At 41.1% G+C, this 21,968-nt stretch overlaps 1 protein-coding gene across 1 annotated transcript in view; it reads left to right on the top strand.

The window, feature by feature from the left end:
• Window positions 1-21,968, top strand: part of CD109 (CD109 molecule) — a 143,304-nt gene that overhangs the window by 101,416 nt on the left and 19,920 nt on the right. The window contains exons 24-26 of the mRNA XM_081250511.1: window positions 9,927-10,008; window positions 20,447-20,675; window positions 21,232-21,397. Coding sequence (XP_081106637.1) covers window positions 9,927-10,008; window positions 20,447-20,675; window positions 21,232-21,397 — 477 coding nt within the window. The remainder of the gene's footprint in view (window positions 1-9,926; window positions 10,009-20,446; window positions 20,676-21,231; window positions 21,398-21,968) is intronic.

Raw genomic sequence — 21,968 nt, 5'->3', positions numbered from 1 at the left:
CACTACTTAATAACAGTGATCACTGAAGAAATCAAAGAGGAAATTAAAAAATACCTAGAAACAAATGACAATGGAGACACGACGACCCAAAACCTATGGGATGCAGCAAAAGCAGTTCTAAGAGGGAAGTTTATAGCAATACAATCCCACCTTAAGAAACAGGAAACATCTCGAATAAACAACCTGACCCTGCCCCTAAAGCAATTAGAGAAAGAAGAACAAAAACATCCCAAAGTTAGCAGAAGGAAAGAAATCATAAAAATCAGATCAGAAATAAATGAAAAAGAAATGAAGGAAACGATAGCAAAGATCAATAAAGCTAAAAGGTGGTTCTTTGAGAAGATAAACAAAATTGATAAACCATTAGCCAGACTCATCAAGAAAAAAAGGGAGAAGACTCAAATCAATAGAATTAGAAATGAAAAAGGAGAAGTAACAACTGACACTGCAGAAATACAAAAGATCATGAGAGATTACTATAAGCAACTCTATGCCAATAAAATGGACAACCTGGAAGAAATGGACAAATTCTTAGAAATGCACAACCTGCCAAGACTGAATCAGGAAGAAATAGAAAATATGAACAGACCAATCACAAGCACTGAAATTGAAACTGTGATAAAAAATCTTCCAACAAATAAAAGCCCAGGACCAGATGGCTTCACAGGTGAATTCTATCAAGCATTTAGAGAAGAGCTAACACCTATCCTTCTGAAACTCTTCCAAAATATAGCAGAGGGAGGAACACTCCCAAACTCATTCTACGAGGCCACCATCACCTTGATACCAAAACCAGACAAGGATGTCACAAAGAAAGAAAACTACAGGCCAATATCACTGATGAACATAGATGCAAAAATCCTCAACAAAATACTAGCAAACAGAATCCAACAGCCCATTAAAAGGATCATACACCATGATCAAGTGGGGTTTATTCCAGGAATGCAAGGATTCTTCAATATACGCAAATCAATCAACGTGATACACCATATTAACAAATTGAAGGAGAAAAACCTTATGATCATCTCAATAGATGCAGAGAAAGCTTTCGACAAAATTCAACACCCATTTATGATAAAAACCCTGCAGAAAGTAGGCATAGAGGGAACTTTCCTCAACATAATAAAGGCCATATATGACAAACCCACAGCCAGCATCGTCCTCAATGGTGAAAAACTGAAACCATTTCCACTAAGATCAGGAACAAGACAAGGTTGCCCACTCTCACCACTCTTATTCAACCTAGTTTTGGAAGTTTTAGCCACAGCAATCAGAGAAGAAAAGGAAATAAAAGGAATCCAAATTGGAAAAGAAGAAGTAAAGCTGTCACTGTTTGCAGATGACATGATACTATACCTAGAGAATCTTAAAGATGCTACCAGAAAACTACTAGAGTTAATCAATGAATTTGGTAAAGTTGCAGGATACAAAATTAATGCACAGAAATCTCTGGCATTCCTATATACTAATGATGAAAAATCTGAAAGTGAAATCAAGGAAACACTCCCATTTACCATTGCAACAGAAAGAATAAAATATCTAGGAATAAACCTACCTAAGGAGACAAAAGACCTGTATGCAGAAAATTATAAGACACTGATGAAAGAAATTAAAGGTGATACAAATAGATGGAGAGATGTACCATGTTCTTGGATTGGAAGAATCAACATTGTGAAAATGACTCTACTACCCAAAGCAATCTACAGATTGAATGCAATCCCTATCAAACTACCACTGGCATTTTTCACAGAACTAGAGCAAAAAATTTCACAATTTGTATGGAAACACAAAAGACCCCGAATAGCCAAAGCAATCTTGAGAACGAAAAATGGAGCTGGAGGAATCAGGCTCCCTGACTTCAGACTATACTACAAAGCTACAGTAATCAAGACAGTGTGGTACTGGCACAAAAACAGAAAGATCAGTGGAACAGGATAGAACGCCCAGAGATAAACCCACGGACATATGGTCACCTTATCTTTGATAAAGGAGGCAGGAATGTACAGTGGAGAAAGGACAGTCTCTTCAATAAGTGGTGCTGGGAAAACTGGACAGGGACATGTAAAAGTATGAGATTAGATCACTCCCTAACACCATACACAAAAATAAGCTCAAAATGGATTAAAGACCTAAATGTAAGGCCAGACACTATCAAACTCTTAGAGGAAAACATAGGCAGAACACTCTATGACATAAATCACAGCAAGATCCTTTTGGACCCACCTCCTAGAGAAATGGAAATAAAGACAAAAATAAACACATGGGACCTAATGAAACTTAAAAGCTTTTGCACAGCAAAGGAAACCATAAACAAGACCAAAAGACAACCCTCAGAATGGGAGAAAATATTTGCCAATGAAGCAACTGACAAAGGATTAGTCTCCAAAATTTATAAGCAGCTCATGCAGCTCAATAACAAAAAAACAAACAACCCAATCCAAAAATGGGCAGAAGACCTAAATAGACATTTCTCCACAGAAGATATACAGACTGCCAACAAACACATGAAAGGATGCTCAACATCTTTGCTCATTAGAGAAATGCAAATCAAAACTACAATGAGATATCATCTCACACCAGTCAGAATGGCCGTCATGAAAAAATCTAGAAACAATAAATGCTGGAGAGGGTGTGGAAAAAAAGAACACTCTTGTACTGCTGGTGGGAATGTGAATTGGTACAGCCACTATGGAGAACGGTATGGAAGTTCCTTAAAAAACTACAAATAGAACTACCATATGACCCAGCAATCCCACTACTGGGCATATACCCTGAGAAAACCATAATTCAAAAAGAGACATGTACCAAAATTTTCATAGCAGCCCTATTTACAATAGCCCGGAGATGGAAACAACCTAAGTGTCCATCATTAGATGAATGGGTAAAGAAGATGTGGCACATATATACAATGGAATGTTACTCAGCCATAAAAAGAAATGAAATTGAGCTATTTCTAATGAGGTGGATGGACCTAGAGTCTGTCATACAGAGTGAAGTAAGTCAGAAAGAGAAAGACAAATACTGTATGCTAACACATATATATGGAATTTAAGAAAAAAAAATGTCATGAAGAACATAGTGGTAAGACAGGAATAAAGACAGAGACCTACTTGAGAATGGACTTGATGATATGGGGAGGGGGAACGGTAAGCTGTGACAAAGTGAAAGAGCGGCATGGACATATATACACTACCAAACGTAAGGTAGATAGCTAGTGGGAAGCAGCCGCATAGCACAGGGAGATCAGCTCGGTGCTTTGTGACCGCCTGGAGGGGTGGGATAGGGAGGGTGGGAGGGAGACGCAAAAGGGAGGGGATATGGGAACATATGTATATGTATAACTGATTAAATTTGTTATAAAGCAAAAAAAAAAAAATAATAATAATTTGAGTTTCTGTCCTAGACACTTTGCTCTGGGTTAGTAGATGCCCTAAAAAATGAACAGTCCAAATCCTCAGTATCTGTTTTCTTTAAAAGGAGGGGTGGTCCCCAGGCCCATCCTGGCGAGGTAGGTGCCAGAATGCAATTTCAAAGCAGCCCTGCACTGCTTGGGAGCCGTCATCACATTTGCTGGTTGTTCGAAGGCACAGAGCAGCCAGAGGGCAGGACAAGCTTTGTGGGCAGAATGAAGAGCACTGCAGCCGTGAGGTGGGCGATTCCCACCAGGGGAGCGGCAGAGCCGTGGTTACAGTGCCGGCGGTGGAGACCAGGAGGCCTGGGCTCTGAACCCTGCCTCCCGCTCTGGGCTGGTTTCCCCAGCCTCGTCTTTCCACCTATAAGACATGGGTAAATAAGTAGCCACTTCTTAGGGCTGTTTTGAAGACTACATGAGGTATTTTAACACAGAGTAAATGCCCAGTAACTGTCAGCTATAATATGGTTAGTGGCATCTAACTAGGGAGTTAGGGTCTAAAGTCAGCAAGTAAATTCTGTCCGTTCTGCCTCTAAAAACAAGTGGGAAATTTCCCCACTCTCTCCACCCCAGGCTGATTGATCTGCTCTGACTTGCCATTGCTGACCTGGCTACTCCAGCAGCTTCCTAAATAGACCCTTTGCCAATATACTCCTTCAGTACAGGCTCTGCATATTTTATAGTAAAAGGGATCTTTTGATAATGTCAAAATCACATCACTTCCTTAAATTCTCCAGTGGGTTCCTCGCCTGGGCCTGCAAAGCCCTGAGTCAATGCCAGGCCCCATCTTTCACCTCACCTGAAGCCGCCCCCTCAGGGCTGTGTCAGCCTGCGTCTGGCATGCTCTCAGCTCCATGGCGCTGAGGGCCTTTCCACCTGTCCTGCCTTCTGGATGCTCTTCCCCCAGATCTTCCCAGGGCTGGTTCCTTCTCATCATCCAGGTGGTGTTTTCCTCAAAGTGGCCTTCCCCGACCTTTTAGCAGCTCTCACTTAAATTATTCCATTGTGTATTCTTCATCACACTTAACATTATTTAAAATGTTCTTGATTTTCTGTTATCTGACTGTCTCCTGCCCTAGAAGGTAAGTGCCCTGACAGAGGGGACTGTGTTGAATCCCTTCTCCATGGGATCACCATATGGGCCCCTCAGGAAGTGCAGAATGGGTGAATGCATTCGTATCAATATTAACTTCTTTGGGCTTTAGGTTGATCGTCCTAATGTGGAGATTGGGTCTAGAAGATCTCTCCGGTGTTTCCACGATGCATGGTTGTTTCTAAACACCAAAGTTTCTCTTTGGCTCTGGCACGTTTTCATGAGCTAGGAAATGTGACCTGAGGTTTCAGCGTGTTACCTTTTGAGCTGGTGAAATGGCTGATGGGAATCAGTCCAGTGAGCTCCTCAAAATGTATCTTTTCACATTGCAGAACTAAATTATATTTCAAAGTAGTGGACAAAAACTTCTCAGTGTAATGATTTTCATTATGAAATCAGTGTCTCATTTCAGAGACTCTGTTTTTTCTTTTGCTATCACATTTTCCAAAGTTTTTTTTTTCAAATATACTGCAACTGTTTTTATTTTTTAAGGAATTAAAGTGGCTTTGGCGCAAGTCGTGATTTATATTACTTAAATGTCAGTTATGAACAGCGCATGGTTTTCCTTAAATCATGCTTGGCCCAGGAGCCCAGTAACCTAACTTATTGTTTTTCTGGTCAAAACAATAGCTACATCATTGAATGAAGTGTCTTTCACTGTCAAAAAGAAAAATAGAACCGTAACATGGAAACTGTTTTTGATAAGGACTAGAAATCCCAGACCTGTTAATTGGAGATTTAAACCACTTGTTTTTCTCAAATATTTAGATTGCAGTGCATGTGGCTCAGTTTTTCAAGTAAGACTCAGACCAAACTTAGTTGAAAACACATTATATTTTCTCTATTGGAATAAAAACAGGAAAAAAGTAGTTTCCAGAATTCTGATGCTGCATTTGGCCATCAAAAGAATGGCTAGAGGCAACAGTGAACATGCTAAAAAAGAAAACGTTGGTGAAGTTCTCACTTTCCATTTCATGTCAGAGAGAGTAAGGAAGTTGATGACAAATACTCTTCTTTTAGTACAGAGAATATTTTTATCAGCTTTTAACCAGAGAAAGTGATTGATACAGCCACAAGCAGCCAATTTTACTTCATTTATTTGTATGCAATTTTGACACTTGTGGTAAACTAAGTCAAATTATGTTTAGAATGTTAGTTTTCTATGCGTTTCTATGAGTGGTACTTGCCTCTTTATTATGATAAATTGTAAATATTTTCCATTCATGGCTATTTGAAAGAAAATTCACGACCCACTAAGTATGTATCTTGTCTGACTCTTTATAAACAACATTTCATGAATCATTATATGAAATTTTTGAAGTGTCTGTTAATTCTGATGATGCTGTTACTTTGTAACTCAGGAGCTATTCATAAGACTATGAACTTGAAGGCCATACTCTATAATTTCCTCATAAACTTTTGGAAAAAAACATCTTTTTGCCCATCTCATCTATCATGATGAAGTCTCCAATTTAGGTGATTACCCTGGAACACTGAATTATTGTACTAACAGTAAACCTTATAGCTGAGCTAGCTGTCTGCTTCTCTTTTTTTTCTTTCTTTCTTTTTTTTTTTTTTATGCTGTACACGGGCCTCTCACTGTTGTGGCCTCTCCTGTTGCGGAGCACAGGCTCTGGATGCGCAGGCTCAGCAGCCATGGCTCACGGGCCCAGCCGCTCCGCGGCATGTGGGATCCTCCCAGACCGGGGCACAAACCCGTGTCCCCTGCATTGGCAGGCAGACCCCCAACCACTGCGCCACCAGGGAAGCCCTGTCTGCTTCTCTTATGGAATTGGATGACTTGGAGGACAAGCAGCCGAGGGTTCTCTAATGATGCAGGTCTGGCTTAAGACAAGGAAGGACGCCTCACAGGAGACCTACTTGATTTAGGTTCCCTTCTGTTTTGCCCAGGGAACAGAGCTGGAGGTTTGGATTTTCAGTTTCATCTAAACCAGCTCAGGAAATGTACTCCATACCTGGAGACTGTCTGCAAGTCCTCCTCCTCCTCTGGGCTCGCCGCTCCTGGTGGAAGAACTGTGCTAATTGTTGATATTAATGGCAACTCTTGGAGGGCAGCCAGCTGAGGGGTAATTTCCATAAACACTGATCTCATCTCCATGATCTCATCTCTCTCAAGGTTTTACAATAACTCATACTTGGAACTGCCATTGTTGATGTGATTCAGGGCCTTGGAGGCACTAGGTCCTCACCTAAGGTTGGTCCATCTTCCCACAGAAGCACCTCCTCTAGTGATGGAGGGACCTGGAGCTTCCCTTCCCCTCCTCCTATACCAGATGGAGTTCACAGGTGAACTCTGCTACCTGGTAGATTTACTCCTGAACTGGAAATTGAGGGAGAATGTCTTGGCCTCTTTTGCTCACTTCCTTTGTGAACATTAGAAAATTACTCTGCTTCTCTGTGATCCTTGACCAGCCCTGACAAAGGAAGAGATGATATGTTGCATTTTTTTCATGGTTAACTAAAACATGTTAGAGGGAACTAAGGTCGTGTTAATGGTGCCTGTCATTTAATTTTTTCCATTCCTGCTTGTTTTACTTTTTGAATATGTAAAACATTAACATGCTTCCAAAAGTCAAACTTATTCTAAAAGGTGTATGCAAAGCGGTATCGTTCCCTCTCAGATCCCTTCTCCCTACCCTCTGGGGGTAACTGCGTTACTTTCTTGTTTAGATTCTCTCTCTCTCTCTTTCTTTTTCTCTGTTAGCAGAAATTAACGTATGTTTTTTAATTTTCTCTTTTTCTTACACAAAAGGTAGTACACTATGTGTGCTATTTTAGACTATGCCTTTTTCACTTAACAGTATATTCAGGAAATGGCTCTTCATCAGCTCAGAGAGAGTCCTCATTCTTTGCCACAGCTGCATAGTACTCCGTTATACACGTGTACCACAGTTGATTCAACCTGTCTCCAATTTGGTGGCATTTAGGTAGTTTCCAATGTTTTTGCAATTACAAATAATGCTGCAATCAATAGTCTTCTGCATATATATATTTTTGTGTTGTTGGAGAGATATCTTCAGATATATCCTTAGAAGTAGGATTACTGGGTCAAAAGGTATAGACATTCTACTGCACAGGAGTTGTACCATTTGGAATTCCCTCTAGCAATGGATGAGTACTGGTTTCCTTACAGTGTCCCCAACAGGATGAATGGTCAAGCTTTTGAATCTTTGCTAAAGTGATGGGTAAGAAATGGTATCTCAATATGTAGTTTTACTTTGCATTTCACCTATTATGAAGTTGAACATTTCTTCCTATCTTAAGGTCTGTCTTTCTCTCTTTGTTTTTTGTGAAATGTCTGTACTTGTCTTTTGTCCATTTTTTCTCTATAGGAGTTTTTATCTTCTCCTCTAAATTAAAAAAATTCTTTATATAATCTATATGTGAAGATATATAGTATTAATATATAAAAACATATACATAGACTTGTATAGTATTAATGTGAGGAAGATTAGCCATTTATCCATCTTATATGTTGCAAATGTTTTCCTTTAATTTGTCATCTGTTTTTCAACTTTGTTTATAGTGTTTTGCCATGGAAAAGTTTGAAACAATTTTTTTGTAGTCAGTTATTTTTTCTTAAAAATTTCTTAAAAATTTTTCTTAAAAATTCTTAAAAATTTGGTGGTTAGAAAGTCTTTTTCTACACCTATGTTACAGAGCGATATCTGTTGTTTACTGAGAGAATGTAAAAGGTACTGTGTGAAGGACTTTTCATATATTAATCATTGAAAGAGCTCTATGAATTAGTAGGAAGCAGCAGCTTTGGAGACAGATTGACCTTGGCTAGTGCCTTACTTCAATACCTATGAGCTGTGTGACCTTGCACATGATATATTCTAAGTTCAGGTCTCTTCATCTCTAAAAAGCGGATAATAATAGCCTCTACATCATAGAGTTGTGGAATTACCTGAGTTAATACCTGAAAATGGCTTTGAGCAGTTCCTGACACCTAGTCACAGTTGGATAAAAGTTGGCTGGTTAGTTACCATGCTGTAATATTTCAGTTTTAAACATAAAGAGTATAACCTAACGCTCCCTTCTTCAAATTAAGAAAATTCTCTCATCACTTAAATGCTGTTTACACCTCTTTTACCATAGGTCTTAAAGATCACTGTGAAACAGTGTCTTGTTTTTTATGCATTTTATCTTACTGTAGCTTAAATCAGATACTCAGATCTGGCTGGGGTTTCTTGTGGAAAGGCTCAATGAGAAAACTTTGGGACCTGGCAAGAGCAAATTAACGCATTTTAAATGACTAATGCTCATATTTTGTTAGTCAAATATGAATAATTAATTATAGTTATTTATGCTTCTAAAATGTGGTATTCATAAAGTAAAATTTTTTTGTTACTAGAGTTTATTGGGGATTGAATTCAACATTTCACCAGTGTTTATGGTTGCTAGGCACTACATGGCCATGCTGCTGGGTTCATTCTGTGTGCCCTCCCCTCCTATAGTAGAATCCTGTAGTTTTCAGGAAGAATTCTTGGTTATCAGAGAATCACTGATAAAGCCTTGAGTTGGAAATGTTTTTGACTCCTGCTTAGGCTTACTTTTTAATGATAAATTATGGCTAATATCATTTTTAGCGAGTTGGTTTGTTGGGCTTGTCTGGTGACTCTTTCAGTGTTTGGCCTATGATTTCGTCACTGGACTTTGAGACCTGCATGCATTGCTTTGCAAATATGAAACATCTGCCTCTATTTTCAACCATTTATTTGCAAATATGAAACATCTGCTTTTATTAAAGCAGATCTATGAGCCATAAGCCCTCCCCAATTTAGTTCTATACTGAGACTTCATTACCACCACCATGTTCTTTTTATTTAGTGAGAACTTAGAGTTGACGTTTGAGCAGATCGGTCAGTTTGGGGGTTTACCTCAGTTGGTCATGACCAAAAACTTCTAGAGCCACTGTCTTAGATTATTTAGCAATTTTCTCCCTTCTGCTGGTGGTCTAAGAATAGAAAGTATTTTTACTTCTCGTTTTAGCTTTAAATTTTAATTATGATACTGTAGCTATTATTTTTCTTAGGTAGCAAACAATTTTAGATGACTAAGCATTGAAACCATTGTAGTTAACACTACAGAGTTAAATACTCTGCTTTTTAATTTACTTGCTTTTGAATGGATAGAATTGTTGTCTGTGTGACGGTATTCTTCTGACTTTATTTCAATTTGGGGCTATCGTAGTTCTTATTTTATGCATTCTACTTGAAAAGTCCTGATGTTCTTAATCTCCCACAGCACATGATATAGAAAATATTCATCGTTAGTTGATTTCATGTCTTCTTTCCCATTCTCTGCCCATGTTTCCTCAATATGAAGTCATAATTAGAAACTTCCATTCATTGCAACTTGATTACATTGATTATCTGTCTATTTTGGTGTCTTCAGGTTACCAGAGAGAACTTCTCTATCAGAGGGAAGATGGCTCTTTCAGTGCTTTTGGGAATGATGACCCTTCTGGGAGCACTTGGTAAGTGTTTTTGCTAATGGAACAAATCCATGTCACCGAATGGGCTCTCACTAGGTCACGATGGCCATGAAATTGACAGATGTGTCTCTGTATCAGATTGGAGGCTGCTTTTTCCATAGCCTGGCTTTAAAAGATTCTCCTTTTTAAATATGGTTTTAAAACACTAGTACATCAGATGTTTTTATTTAGAAAAGATAAGTCATAAATCCTCCTCTTTTTTGGTGGGAAAAGCAGCAATAAATTATGATGATGGTGCAGCTGGTAAGAAAAATTGGTTAGAAATACGGAGTATTGTGACATAGGTCTTTTTTTTTTTTGCGGTACGCGGGCCTCTCACTGTTGTGGCCTCTCCCGTTGTGGAGTGCAGGCTCAGTGGCCATGGCTCACGGGCCTAGCCGCTCCGTGGTATGTGGGATCTTCCGGGACCGGGGCACGAACCCGTGTTCCCTGCATCGGCAGGCGGACTCTCAACCACTGCGCCACCAGGGAAGCACGACATAGGTCTTTTTTTTTTTTATACACACATTTTTTTTAAATTAATTAATTTATTTTTGCGGTGTTGGGTCTTCATTTCTGTGCGTGGGCTTTCTCCAGTTGTGGCAAGCGGGGGCCACTCTTCATCGCGATGCGCGGGCCTCTCACTATCGCGGCCTCTCTTGTTGTGGAGCACAGGCTCTAGACGCGCAGGCTCAGTAGTTGTGGCTCACGGGCCCAGTTGCTCCGCGGCATGTGGGATCCTCCCAGACCAGGGCTCGAACCTGTGTCCCCTGCATTAGCAGGCGGACTTTCAACCACTGCGCCACCAGGGAAGCCCGACATAGGTCTTTTTTTAATCGGACACAGTCAACACTAATTTTGTATTAATACAGTCAATGTAGTTTTTTTTTTTTTTTTTGAAGTGTTGGGTCTTCCTTTCTGTGCGAGGGCTTTCTCCAGTTGTGGCAAGCGGGGGCCACTCTTCATCGCGGTGCACGGGCCTCTCACTATCGCGGCCTCTCTTGTTGCGGAGCACAGGCTCCAGACGCGCAGGCTCAGTAGTTGTGGCTCATGGGCCTAGTTGCTCCGTGGCATATGGGATCCTCCCAGACCAGGGCTCAAACCCGTGTCCCCTGCATTGGCAGGCAGATTCTCAACCACTGCGCCACCAGGGAAGCCCCAATGTAGTTTCTTTAAGGTTATTTTTTGTGCATAAACAGTGATGAGGTTAAGTAATGAACCTCCAGAGTTTCCTCCAGAATGAAATCTCCATATGGCTGATTTTGGATGATTACTCTCTCCTTGTACTATCTTCAAGTTCATTTTTCACTCAGAAAAAGATTGGCTAATTGTATCAGTAGAGTTAGATAAGGTGTGCCGTGGTAACAACCCTCTAAATCTCAGTGGTTTATTAATGAAGGTTGTGCTCATGCTGCATTTCCACTGTGGCTCAGCAGGGGGCTCTGCAGTCTTTGTTTCAGCCACCAACTCACCCTGAGCCTCTAGGCTTGCTGCAGCCTGGGGACAGAAGGCTGGAGTATCCAGCAGTGGCAGTTAGAAGCTTCAGACCAGTATAAGATTTCTTATCACTTTACCATGACCGGAGCTGGCCCCATGGCCATGCCTAACTTCAAGCGGGCAAGGAAGTGAATTCTTCTGCATACCCAAAGTGAAAGAGAACTGCATCATATTGAATATTAGTAATGTTTGCCACACTAAATCTTTTATAGGATGAAACAGATCTGCTTCACATTTTCTTTTGGCACGAGTCAGGATGTAGATCCATAAATAGAACGGTTTCAGTGTTTTATTGCTTGAGGTTCTTTTCAACTCAGTATTTAGTGTTCTGTAGCAGACACTGACATACTTTTTCTTTAAAGGGTCAGATAGTAAATATGCTAGGCATTGCAGGCCCACAGAGCCTCTGTTGCATATTTTTCCTTTTTCCTTCCACCCTCGCTTTCTTTCTTTCTTTTTTTTAAAAAAATAAATGTATTTATTTATTTTTGGCTGTATTGGGTCTTCGTTGCTGCACGCAGGCTTTCTCTAGTTGTGGCGAGCTGGGGCTACTCTTCGTTGCAGTGCACAGGCTTCTCAGTGCAGTGGCTTCTCTTGTTGTGGAGCACGGGCTCTAGGCGTGCGGGCTTCAGTAGTTGTGGCACACGGGCTCAGTAGTTGTGGCTCACGGGCTTAGTTGCTCTACAGCATGTGGGATCTTCCTGGGCCAGGGATCGAACCCATGTCCTTTGCATTGGCAAGCAGATTCTTAACCACTGCACCACCAGGGAAGTCTCCACCCTCACTATCTTTCTCCATTTAAAAACTGTTCTTAGGTGGAGGTTGGGAACAGTGCAGTGGGGAGAGGCACATATAAATAGACTGTGGGCTGTGTTTGGCACAGACAGATTTGGCCTATAGGCTGTAATTTGCTGATTCCTGTCCTATAGGAGAGAAAATATCCATTTCTTCTACTCAAAAGCACAACAGTTTGATTGTGAACTAAACATACTTCATCCACTGCTTTAGGGTTGAGCTAAGTGTGTGATGAGATCTTCCTTGGGAAATACCCAGAAGAGTCCAAAGATGAATAACCTTGGACAGTTTATTTAACTCTCTCTGAGTTTCGAATTCTCAGCCTTTAAAATCAAGAGGCGGGATTAGATGATTTCCAAGTTCTTTACCAACTCTGCTCTTTTGTGAGTTGACCTGGAATTTCCCAGCCACACGCAAGGGGAAACCGTGCCCACTGGCCCAGCTGAGTTGTTCACTTTGTTGTCTCTTTATCGTCTTTCTTCCTTTTGTTCTTTCTTCAGTGATTGGCCCTTTGGTGAATCTTCTTTTTTTTTATTTTTTATTTAGTTATTTATTTTAAAATTTTTTTTATTAGTTTCTGCTTTATAACAAAGTGAATCAGTCATACATATACATCCGTTCCCACATCCCTTCCCTCATGCATCTCCCTCCCTCCCACCCTCCCCATCCCACCCCTCCAGGCGGTCACAAAGCACCGAGCTGATCTCCCCGTGCTCTGCGGCTGCTTCCCACTATCTATCTACCTCACGTTTGGTAGTGTATACATGTCCATGCCTCTCTTTCGCTTTGTCACAGCTTACACTTCCCCCACCCCGTATCCTCAAGTCCATTCTCAAGTAGGTCTGTGTCTTTATTCCCGTTTTACCCCTAGGTTCTTCATGACATTTCTTTTTAAATTCCATATATATGTGTTAGCATACGGTATTTGTCTTTCTCTTTCTGACTTACTTCACTCTGTATGACAGACTCTAGGTCTATCCACCTCATTACAAATAGCTCAGTTTCATTTCTTTTTATGGCTGGGTAATATTCCATTGTATATATGTGCCACATCTTCTTTATCCATTCATCCGATGATGGACATTTAGGTTGTTCCAGCTCCGGGCTATTGTGAATAGAGCTGCAATGAACATTTTGGTACATGTCTCTTTTGGAATTATGGTTTTCTCAGGGTATATGCCTAGTAGTGGGATTGCTGGGTCATATGGTAGTTCTATTTGTAGTTTTTTAAGGAACCTCCATACCGTTCTCCATAGTGGCTGTACCAATTCACATTCCCACCAGCAGTGCAAGAGTGTTCCCTTTTTTCCACACCCTCTCCAGCATTTATTGTTTCTAGATTTCTTGATGATGGCCATTCTGACTGCTGTGAGATGATATCTCATTGTAGTTTTGATTTGCATTTCTCTAATGATTAATGATGTTGAGCATTCTTTCATGTGTTTGTTGGCAGTCTGTATATCTTCTTTGGAGAAATGCCTATTTAAATCTTCTGCCCATTTTTGGATTGGGTTGTTTGTTTTTTGGCTATTGAGCTGCATGAGCTGTTTATAAATTTTGGAGATTAATCCTTTGTCAGTTGCTTCATTTGCAAATATTTTCTCCCATTCTGAGGGTTGTCTTTTGGTCTTGTTTATGGTTTCCTTTGCTGTGCAAAAGCTTTTAAGTTTCATTAGGTCCCATTTGTTTATCTTTGTTTTTATTTCCATTTCTCTAGGAGGTGGGTCCAAAAGGATCTTGCTGTGATTTATGTCATAGAGTGTTCTGCCTATGTTTTCCTCTAAGAGTTTGATAGTTTCTGGCCTTACATTTAGGTCTTTAATCCATTTTGAGCTTATTTTTGTGTATGGTCTTAGGGAATGATCTAGTCTCATACTTTTACATGTCCCTGTCCAGTTTTCCCAGCACCACTTATTGAAGAGGCTGTCCTTTCTCCACTGTACATTCCTGCCTCCTTTATCAAAGATAAGTTGACCATATGTGCGTGGGTTTATCTCTGGGCTTTCTATCCTGTTCCATTGATCTATCTTTCTGTTTTTGTTCCAGTACCATACTGTCTTGATTACTGTAGCTTTGTAGTATAGTCTGAAGTCAGGGAGCCTGATTCCTCCCGCTCCGTTTTTTGTTCTCAAGATTGCTTTGGCTATTCGGGGTCTTTTGTTTTTCCAAACAAATTTTGAAATTTATTGTTCTAGTTCTGTGAAAAATGCCAGTGGTAGTTTGATAGGGATTGCATTGAATCTGTAAATTGCTTTGGGTAGTAGAGTCATTTTCACAATATTGATTCTTCCAATCCAGGAGCATGGTATATCTCTCCATCTATTTGTATCATCTTTAATTTCTTTCATCCGTGCCTTATAATTTTCTGCATACAGGTCTTTTGTCTCCTTAGGTAGGTTTATTCCTAGATATTTTATTCTTTTTGTTGCAATGGTAAATGGGAGTGTTTTCTTGATTTCATTTTCAGATTTTTCATCATTAGTGTACAGGAATGCCAGAGATTTCTGTGCATTAATTTTGTATCCTGCAACTTTACCAAATTCATTGATTAGCTCTAGTAGTTTTCTGGTGGCATCTTTAGGATTCTCTATGTATAGTATCATGTCATCTGCAAACAGTGACAGTTTTACTTCTTCTTTTCCGATTTGGATTCCTTTTATTTCCTTTTCTTCTCTGATTGCTGTGGCTAGAACTTCCAAAACTAGGTTGAATAAGAGTGGTGAGAGTGGGCAGCCTTGTCTTGTTCCTGATCTTAGTGGAAATGGTTTCAGTTTTTCACCATTGAGGACGATGCTGGCTGTGGGTTTGTCATATATGGCCTTTATTATGTTGAGGAAAGTTCCCTCTATGCCTACTTTCTGCAGGGTTTTTATCATAAATGGGTGTTAAATTTTGTCGAAAGCTTTCTCTGCATCTATTGAGATGATCATATGGTTTTTCTCCTTCAATTTGTTAATATGGTGTATCACATTGATTGATTTGCGTATATTGAAGAATCCTTGCATTCCTGGAATAAACCCCACTTGATCATGGTGTATGATCCTTTAATGTGCTGTTGGATTCTGTTTGCTAGTATCTTGTTGAGGATTTTTGCATCTTTGTTCATCAGTGATATTGGCCTGTAGGTTTCTTTCTTTGTGACATCCTTGCCTGGTTTTGGTATCAAGGTGATGGTGGCCTCGTAGAATGAGTTTGGGAGTGTTCCTTCCTCTGATATTGTTTGGAAGAGTTTGAGAAGGATGGGTGTTAGCTCTTCTCTAAATGTTTGATAGAATTCGCCTGTGAAGCCATCTGGTCCTGGGCTTTTGTTTGTTGGAAGATTTTTAATCACAGTTTCAATTTCAGTGCTTGTGATTGGTCTATTCATATTTTCTATTTCTTCCTGATTCAGTCTTGGCAGGTTGTGCATTTCTAAGAATTTGTCCATTTCTTCCAGGTTGTCCATTTTATTGGCATAGAGTTGCTTGTAGTAATCTCTCATGATCTTTTGTATTTCTGCAGTGTCAGTTGTTACTTCTCCTTTTTCATTTCTAATTCTATTGATTTGAATCTTCTCCCTTCTTTTCTTGATGAGTCTGGCTAATGGTTTGTCAGTTTTGTTTATCTTCTCAAAGAACCAGCTTTTAGTTTTATTTATCTTTGTTATCGTTTCCTTCATTTCTTTTTCATTCATTTCTGATCTGATCTTTATGATTTCTTTCCTTCTGCTAACTTTGGGGGTTTTTTGTTCTTCTTTCTCTAATTGCTTTAGGTGCAGGGTCAGGTTGTTTATTCGAGATGTTTCCTGTTTCTTAAGGTGGGATTGTATTGCTATAAATTTCCCCCTTAGAACTGCTTTTGCTGCGTCCCATAGGTTTTGGGTCGTCGTGTCTCCATTGTCATTTGTTTCTAGGTATTTTTAAATTTCCTCTTTGATTTCTTCAGTGATCACTTCGTTATTGAGTAGTGTATTGTTTAGCCTCCATGTGTTTGTATTTTTTACAGATCTTTTCCTGTAATTGATGTCTAGTCTCATAGCATTGTGGTCGGAAAAGATACTTGATACAATTTCAATTTTCTTAAATTTACCAAGGCTTGATTTGTGACCCAAGATATGATCTATCCTGGAGAATGTTCCATGAGCACTTGAGAAAAATGTGTATTCTGTTGTTTTTGGATGGAATGTCCTATAAATATCAACTAAGTCCATCTTGTTTAATGTATCATTTAAAGCTTGTGTTTCCTTATTTATTTTCATTTTGGATGATCTGTCCATTGGTGAAAGTGGGGTGTTAAAGTCTCCTACTATGATTGTGTTACTGTCGATTTCCCCTTTTATGGCTGTTAGTATTTGCCTTATGTATAGAGGTGCTCCTATGTTGGGTGCATAAATATTTACAATTGTTATATCTTCTTGGATCGATCCCTTTATCGTTATGTAGTGTCCTTCTTTGTCTCTTTTAATAGTCTTTATTTTAAAGTCTATTTTGTCTGATATGAGAATTGCTACTCCAGCTTTCTTTTGATTTCCATTTGCATGGAATATCTTTTTCCATCCCCTTACTTTCAATCTGTATGTGTCTCTAGGTCTGAAGTTGGTCTCTTGTAGACAGCATATATATGGGTCTTGTTTTTGTATCCATTCAGCCACTCTGTGTCTTTTGGTGGGAGCATTTTGTCCATTTACATTTAAGGTAATTATTGATATGTATTTTCCTATTCCCATTTCCTCAATTGCTTTGGGTTCGTTATTGTAGGTATATTCCTTCTGCTGTGTTTCTTGCCTAGGGAAGTTCCTTTAGCATTTGTTGTAAAGCTGGTTTGGTGGTGCTGAACTCTCTCAGCTTTTGCTTGTCTGTAAACGTTTTAATTTCTCCATCAAATCTGAATGAGATCCTTGCTGGGTAGAGTAATCTTGGTTGCAGGTTTCTCTCCTTCATCACTTTAATTATGTCCTGCCACTCCCTTCTGGCTTGTAGAGTTTCTGCTGAGAGATCAGCTGTTAACCTCATGGGGATTCCCTTGTGTGTTATTTGTTGTTTTTCCCTTGCTGCTTTTAATATGATTTCTTTGTGTTTAATTTTTGACAGTTTGATTAATATGTGTCTTGGCGTATTTCTCCTTGGATTTATTCTGTATGGGACTCTCTGTGCCTCCTGGACTTGATTAACTATTTCCTTTCCCATATTAGGGAAGTTTTCAACTATAATCTCTTCAAATATTTTCTCAGTCCCTTTCTTTTTCTCTTCTTCTTCTGGAACCCCTATAATTCGAATGTTGGTGCGTTTAATGTTGTCCCAGAGGTCTCTGAGACTGTCCTCTGTTCTTTTCATTCTTTTTTCTTTATTTTGCTCTGCAGCAGTTATTTCCACTATTTTATCTTCCACCTCACTTATCCGTTCTTCTGCCTCAGTTATTCTGCTATTGATCCCATCTAGAGTATTTTTCATTTCATTTATTGTGTTTTTAATCGGTGCTTGATTCATGTTTAGTTCTTCTAGGTCCTTGTTAACTGTTTCTTGCATTTTGTCTATTCTATTTCCAAGATTTTGGATCTTGGAAATAGAATCTTGGATCAGCTTTACTATCATTATTCTGAATTCTTTTTCAAGTAGACTGCCTATTACCTCTTCATTTGTTAGGTCTGGTAGGTTTTTATCTTGCTCCTTCACCTGCTGTGTGTTTTTCTGCCTTCTCATTTTGCTTATGTTATTGTGTTTGGGGTCTCCTTTTTGCAGGCTGCAGGTTCGTAGTTCCCGTTGTTTTTGGTGTCTGTCCCCCGTGGCTAAGGTTGTTTCAGTAGGTTGTGTAGGCTTCCTGGTGGGGGGGACTAATGCCTGTGTTCTGGTGGTTGAGGCTCGATCTTGTCTTTCTGGTGGACAGGTCCACATCTGGTGGTGTGTTTTGGGGTGCCTGTGGCCTTATTATGTTTTTAGGTAGCCTCTCTGCTAATGGGTGGTGTTGTGTTCCTGCCTTGCTAGTTGCTTGGCATAGGGTGACCAGCACTGTAGCTTGCTGGTCTTTGACTGAAGCTGGGTGCTGGTGTTGAGATGGAGATCTCTGGGAGATTTTCGCTGCTTGATATTATGTGGAGCTGGGAGGTCTCTTGTGGACCTGTGTCCTGAATTTGGCTCTCCCACTTCAGAGGCACAGCACTGACTCCTGGCTGCAGCACCAAGAGCCTTTCATCCACCCGGCTCAGAATAACAGGAAGAAAAAGTAGAAAGAAAGAATTAGTAGAAGAAAGAAAGAGAGAGGGAAAGAAAGGAAGAAGCGAAGAAATGAAGGAAGGAAGGAAGGAAGAAAGAAAGGAGGGAAGGAGGGAGGAAGGATGGAAAGAAAGAAAGAAAGAAAGGAGGGAGGGAGGGAGGAATGAAAGCCAAAGGAAGAGTGAATGGAAGAAGGGAGGGAAGGAGGGAGGAAGGAAAGAAAGAAAGACAGGAGGGAGGGAGGGAGGAAGGAAAGAAAAAGAAAGTCTAAAGAAGAAGGGTGGGAGGGAGGAAAGAGAAAGAAAGAAGGAAAGGAGGAGCGGAGGGAAGGAGGGAGGAAGGGAAGGTAGGAAAAAAAGAAAGAGCAGGTAAAGTAAAATAGAGTAAAGTATGAAATATAGTAGCGTTATTAAAATTAAAAAGTAATTATTGAAAAAAAAAACGGACAGATGGAACCCTGGGACATATGGTGGAAGCAAAGCTATACAGAGAGAATCTTACACAGAAAATTACATATACACATTCACAAAAAGAGAGCAGGGGGAAAAATCAAAAATCTTGCTCTCCAAGTCCACCTCCTTAATTTGGGATAATTCGTTGTAAAAAGAGGAAAAGGGGGGAAAGTCTCAAATCTTGTCCTCAAAGTCCACTTCCTCAATTTGGGATGATTCGCTGTCCATTCATGCACTCCACAGACGCATGGCACATCAAATGGGCCGTGGAGCTTTAATCCGCTGCCTCCGAGGCTGCACAGAGAGATTTCCCTGCCTCTGCTCTCACAGCTCCCGGGTCTCAGCCTTGGACCTGGCCCCGCCTCTGCGCGTAGGTCGCTGGAGGGCGTCCGTTCTTCGCTCAGACAGGACGGGTTTAAAGGAGCCGCTGATTCAGGGGCTCTGGTTCGCTCAGGCAGAGGGGAGGGATGGGCGCGCAGAGTGGGGCGGGCCTGCGGCGGCAGAGGCCGGCGTGACGTTGCAGCAGCCCGTGGCGCTCCGTGTGCTTTCCCGGGAAAGCCGTCCCCGGGTCCCGGGACCCCGGCAGTGGCGGGGTGCACAGGCCCCCCGGAAGGCGGGGCGGACAGTGACCCGCGCTCACACACAGGCCCCGCGGCGGCGGCGGCAGCAGCAGCACCAGCGTCCCACGCCCGTCTCCGAGGTCCACGCCTTACCCGTGGCTCGCGCCTGTCTCCGGCGCTTCCCCAAGCAGCCCTCTTAATCCCCTCTCCTCGCGCACCAGGAAACAAAAGGGAAAAAAGTCTCTTGCCTCTTCGGCAGCTCCAGACCCTTTCCCCGGACTCCCTCCGGGCTAGCCGTGGTGCACTAACCCCTTCAGGCTCTCTTCCTGCCGCCAGCCCCAGTCCTCTCCCTGCGCTCCGACTGAAAGCCGATACCCGAGCCTCAGCTCCCAGCCCCGCCCGCCCCGGCGGCCAAGCAGACAAGCCTCTCGGGCTGGTGTGTGCCTGAGGGCACCGATCCTCTGTGCGGGAATCTCTCCGCTTTGCCCTCCACACCCCTGTGGCTGTGGTCTCCTCCGCTACTCCGAAGCTTTCCCCCTCCGCCACCCGCAGTCTCCGCCCGCGAAGGGGCTTGTAGTGTGTGGAAACCTTTCCTCCTTCACGGCTCCCTCCCACTGGTGCAGGTCCCGTCCCTATCCTATTGTCTCTGTTTATTCTTTTGTCCTACCCAGGTATGTGGGGAGTTTCTTGCCTTTTGGGGGGTCTGAGGGCTTCTGTCAGCGTTCAGTAGGTGTTCTGTAGGAGTTGTTCCACGTGTAGATGAATTTCTGATGTATCTGTGGGGAGGAAGGCGATCTCCGCGTCTTACTCTTCCGCCATCTTCCTCCCTGAGCCTTGGTGAATCTTCTGATGGGGGAAAAGGGTTGTTATTGTTGGTGTTTTCTTGCTCAGTAATTTGGAGGACTGTATAAAGTGTATTTTATGTAATTTTTCCCCCCTTTTCACCAAGGTTGTCAGCTTTTGTTTTAAGATGTTTCCTTGAAGCTGATCCTTACATAGATATTGATGAGAATGTGTTACACAGAGCATATACTTGGCTCAAAGGACATCAAAAATCCAATGGTGAATTTTGGGAGCCAGGAAGAGTGATCCACAGCGAGCTTCAAGGTGGCAATAAAAGTCCAGTAACCCTTACGGCTTATATTGTGACTTCTCTCCTGGGATATAAAAAGTATCAGGTATTTAATCTTTAATAAATAATGGGTGAAAAATCACAAGAAAGGTAGGTCTTGATGGGTCAAATACATGTCTGGAAACTTAAAGGATTTTGCAATATTCCATCACATTTGAAGTCTCGAATTTGAGTAGTCTTTTGCTTTGCATTTGTGGCCACATTCCAAAAGCTGAGAATATATAGTTTCCCCTCAATTTAGAGCTTCAACACCTGAGGTCATATAAGAGAGGTATCTTTCTCAGGCTATATTGTATGCCCTCATCTTAGTTCGTGCTAGACAATGGGAGAAACATTAGCAAAAGCTCCACTTCTTATTTTTTTATTCCCTCTACGGAATGGTGCCTATTTGCTTGTAGAACCTGAAAAGCAATGTTATTTTTAAAATACATGGCAGATCATTAAATGTCAGTGATCAGGGGTGATTTCCATTGCCTAGGACAAAGTCAGGTGCTTAATAGACACTGAAATTGTTTTTGAATGAATGTTTGAAAATACTTTTTATTTAAATATGTTGGTGACAGATTATTTTGAATAGTAAAATATACATTTTTTCTTTCCAGCCTAATAGTGATGTGCAGGAGTCTATCAACTTTTTGGAGTCTGAATTCGATAGAGGAATTTCAGACAATTACACCCTGGCTCTTGTAACTTATGCGCTGTCATCTGTGAGAAGCCCTAAAGCCAAGGACGCTTTGAATATGCTGACTTGGAGAGCAGAACAAGACGGTAATGTGTGCAACCCGTTCTGCATTATGAAATGTGTAAATGATGTGAGAAAGTTCTGTATACCAGGTGCGAAGTTGATTACATTTATATCTTCTGAATGGGATGAAAATGAGATGCAAGTAAGATCAGAAAGGGTTGACATGGCCATCCTGCTGCTACTCTCCCCAAGAGTTTTCTAGAGAACTTGGGGCCTTGGGTTTTTCCTTCTTTTAGATATGTTCTGCCATGTGTCAGTTACCCTTTGAATCATCTGATGCCATTTCTGGCTTGGTGGCCTTGAGTGCTCATTAAGGCCTTGGTCTTTGGAGAGACTTGGGCTCAAATTCTGGTTCTGTTACTTACCTTTAGGAGCTTTAGTTTCCCTGTCTGTAAAATGAGAGTAACACCTGCTTTAGGGTTGCTGTGAGGATTAAATGAGATAATGTGCAGGGCTTACCACGTGGCAGGTGTTCGAAAATGTGAATTAAAACGCTAACAGAAATGCAAATGTCAAAAAATGCTGTTAGTGAGCTGTATGACTTTTTAGTCATACAGCTGCTTAGGGGCTACAACAGGACAAAAAGTACAGGTG

This window comes from Mesoplodon bidens (genome assembly GCF_964165515.1).
Source record: "Mesoplodon bidens genome assembly, chromosome: 12".
In the NCBI taxonomy this organism is placed as follows: Eukaryota; Metazoa; Chordata; class Mammalia; order Artiodactyla; family Ziphiidae; genus Mesoplodon; species Mesoplodon bidens.
The sequence above is the reverse complement of the archived record's forward strand: the minus strand, read 5'-3'. Positions and strand labels throughout refer to the sequence as shown.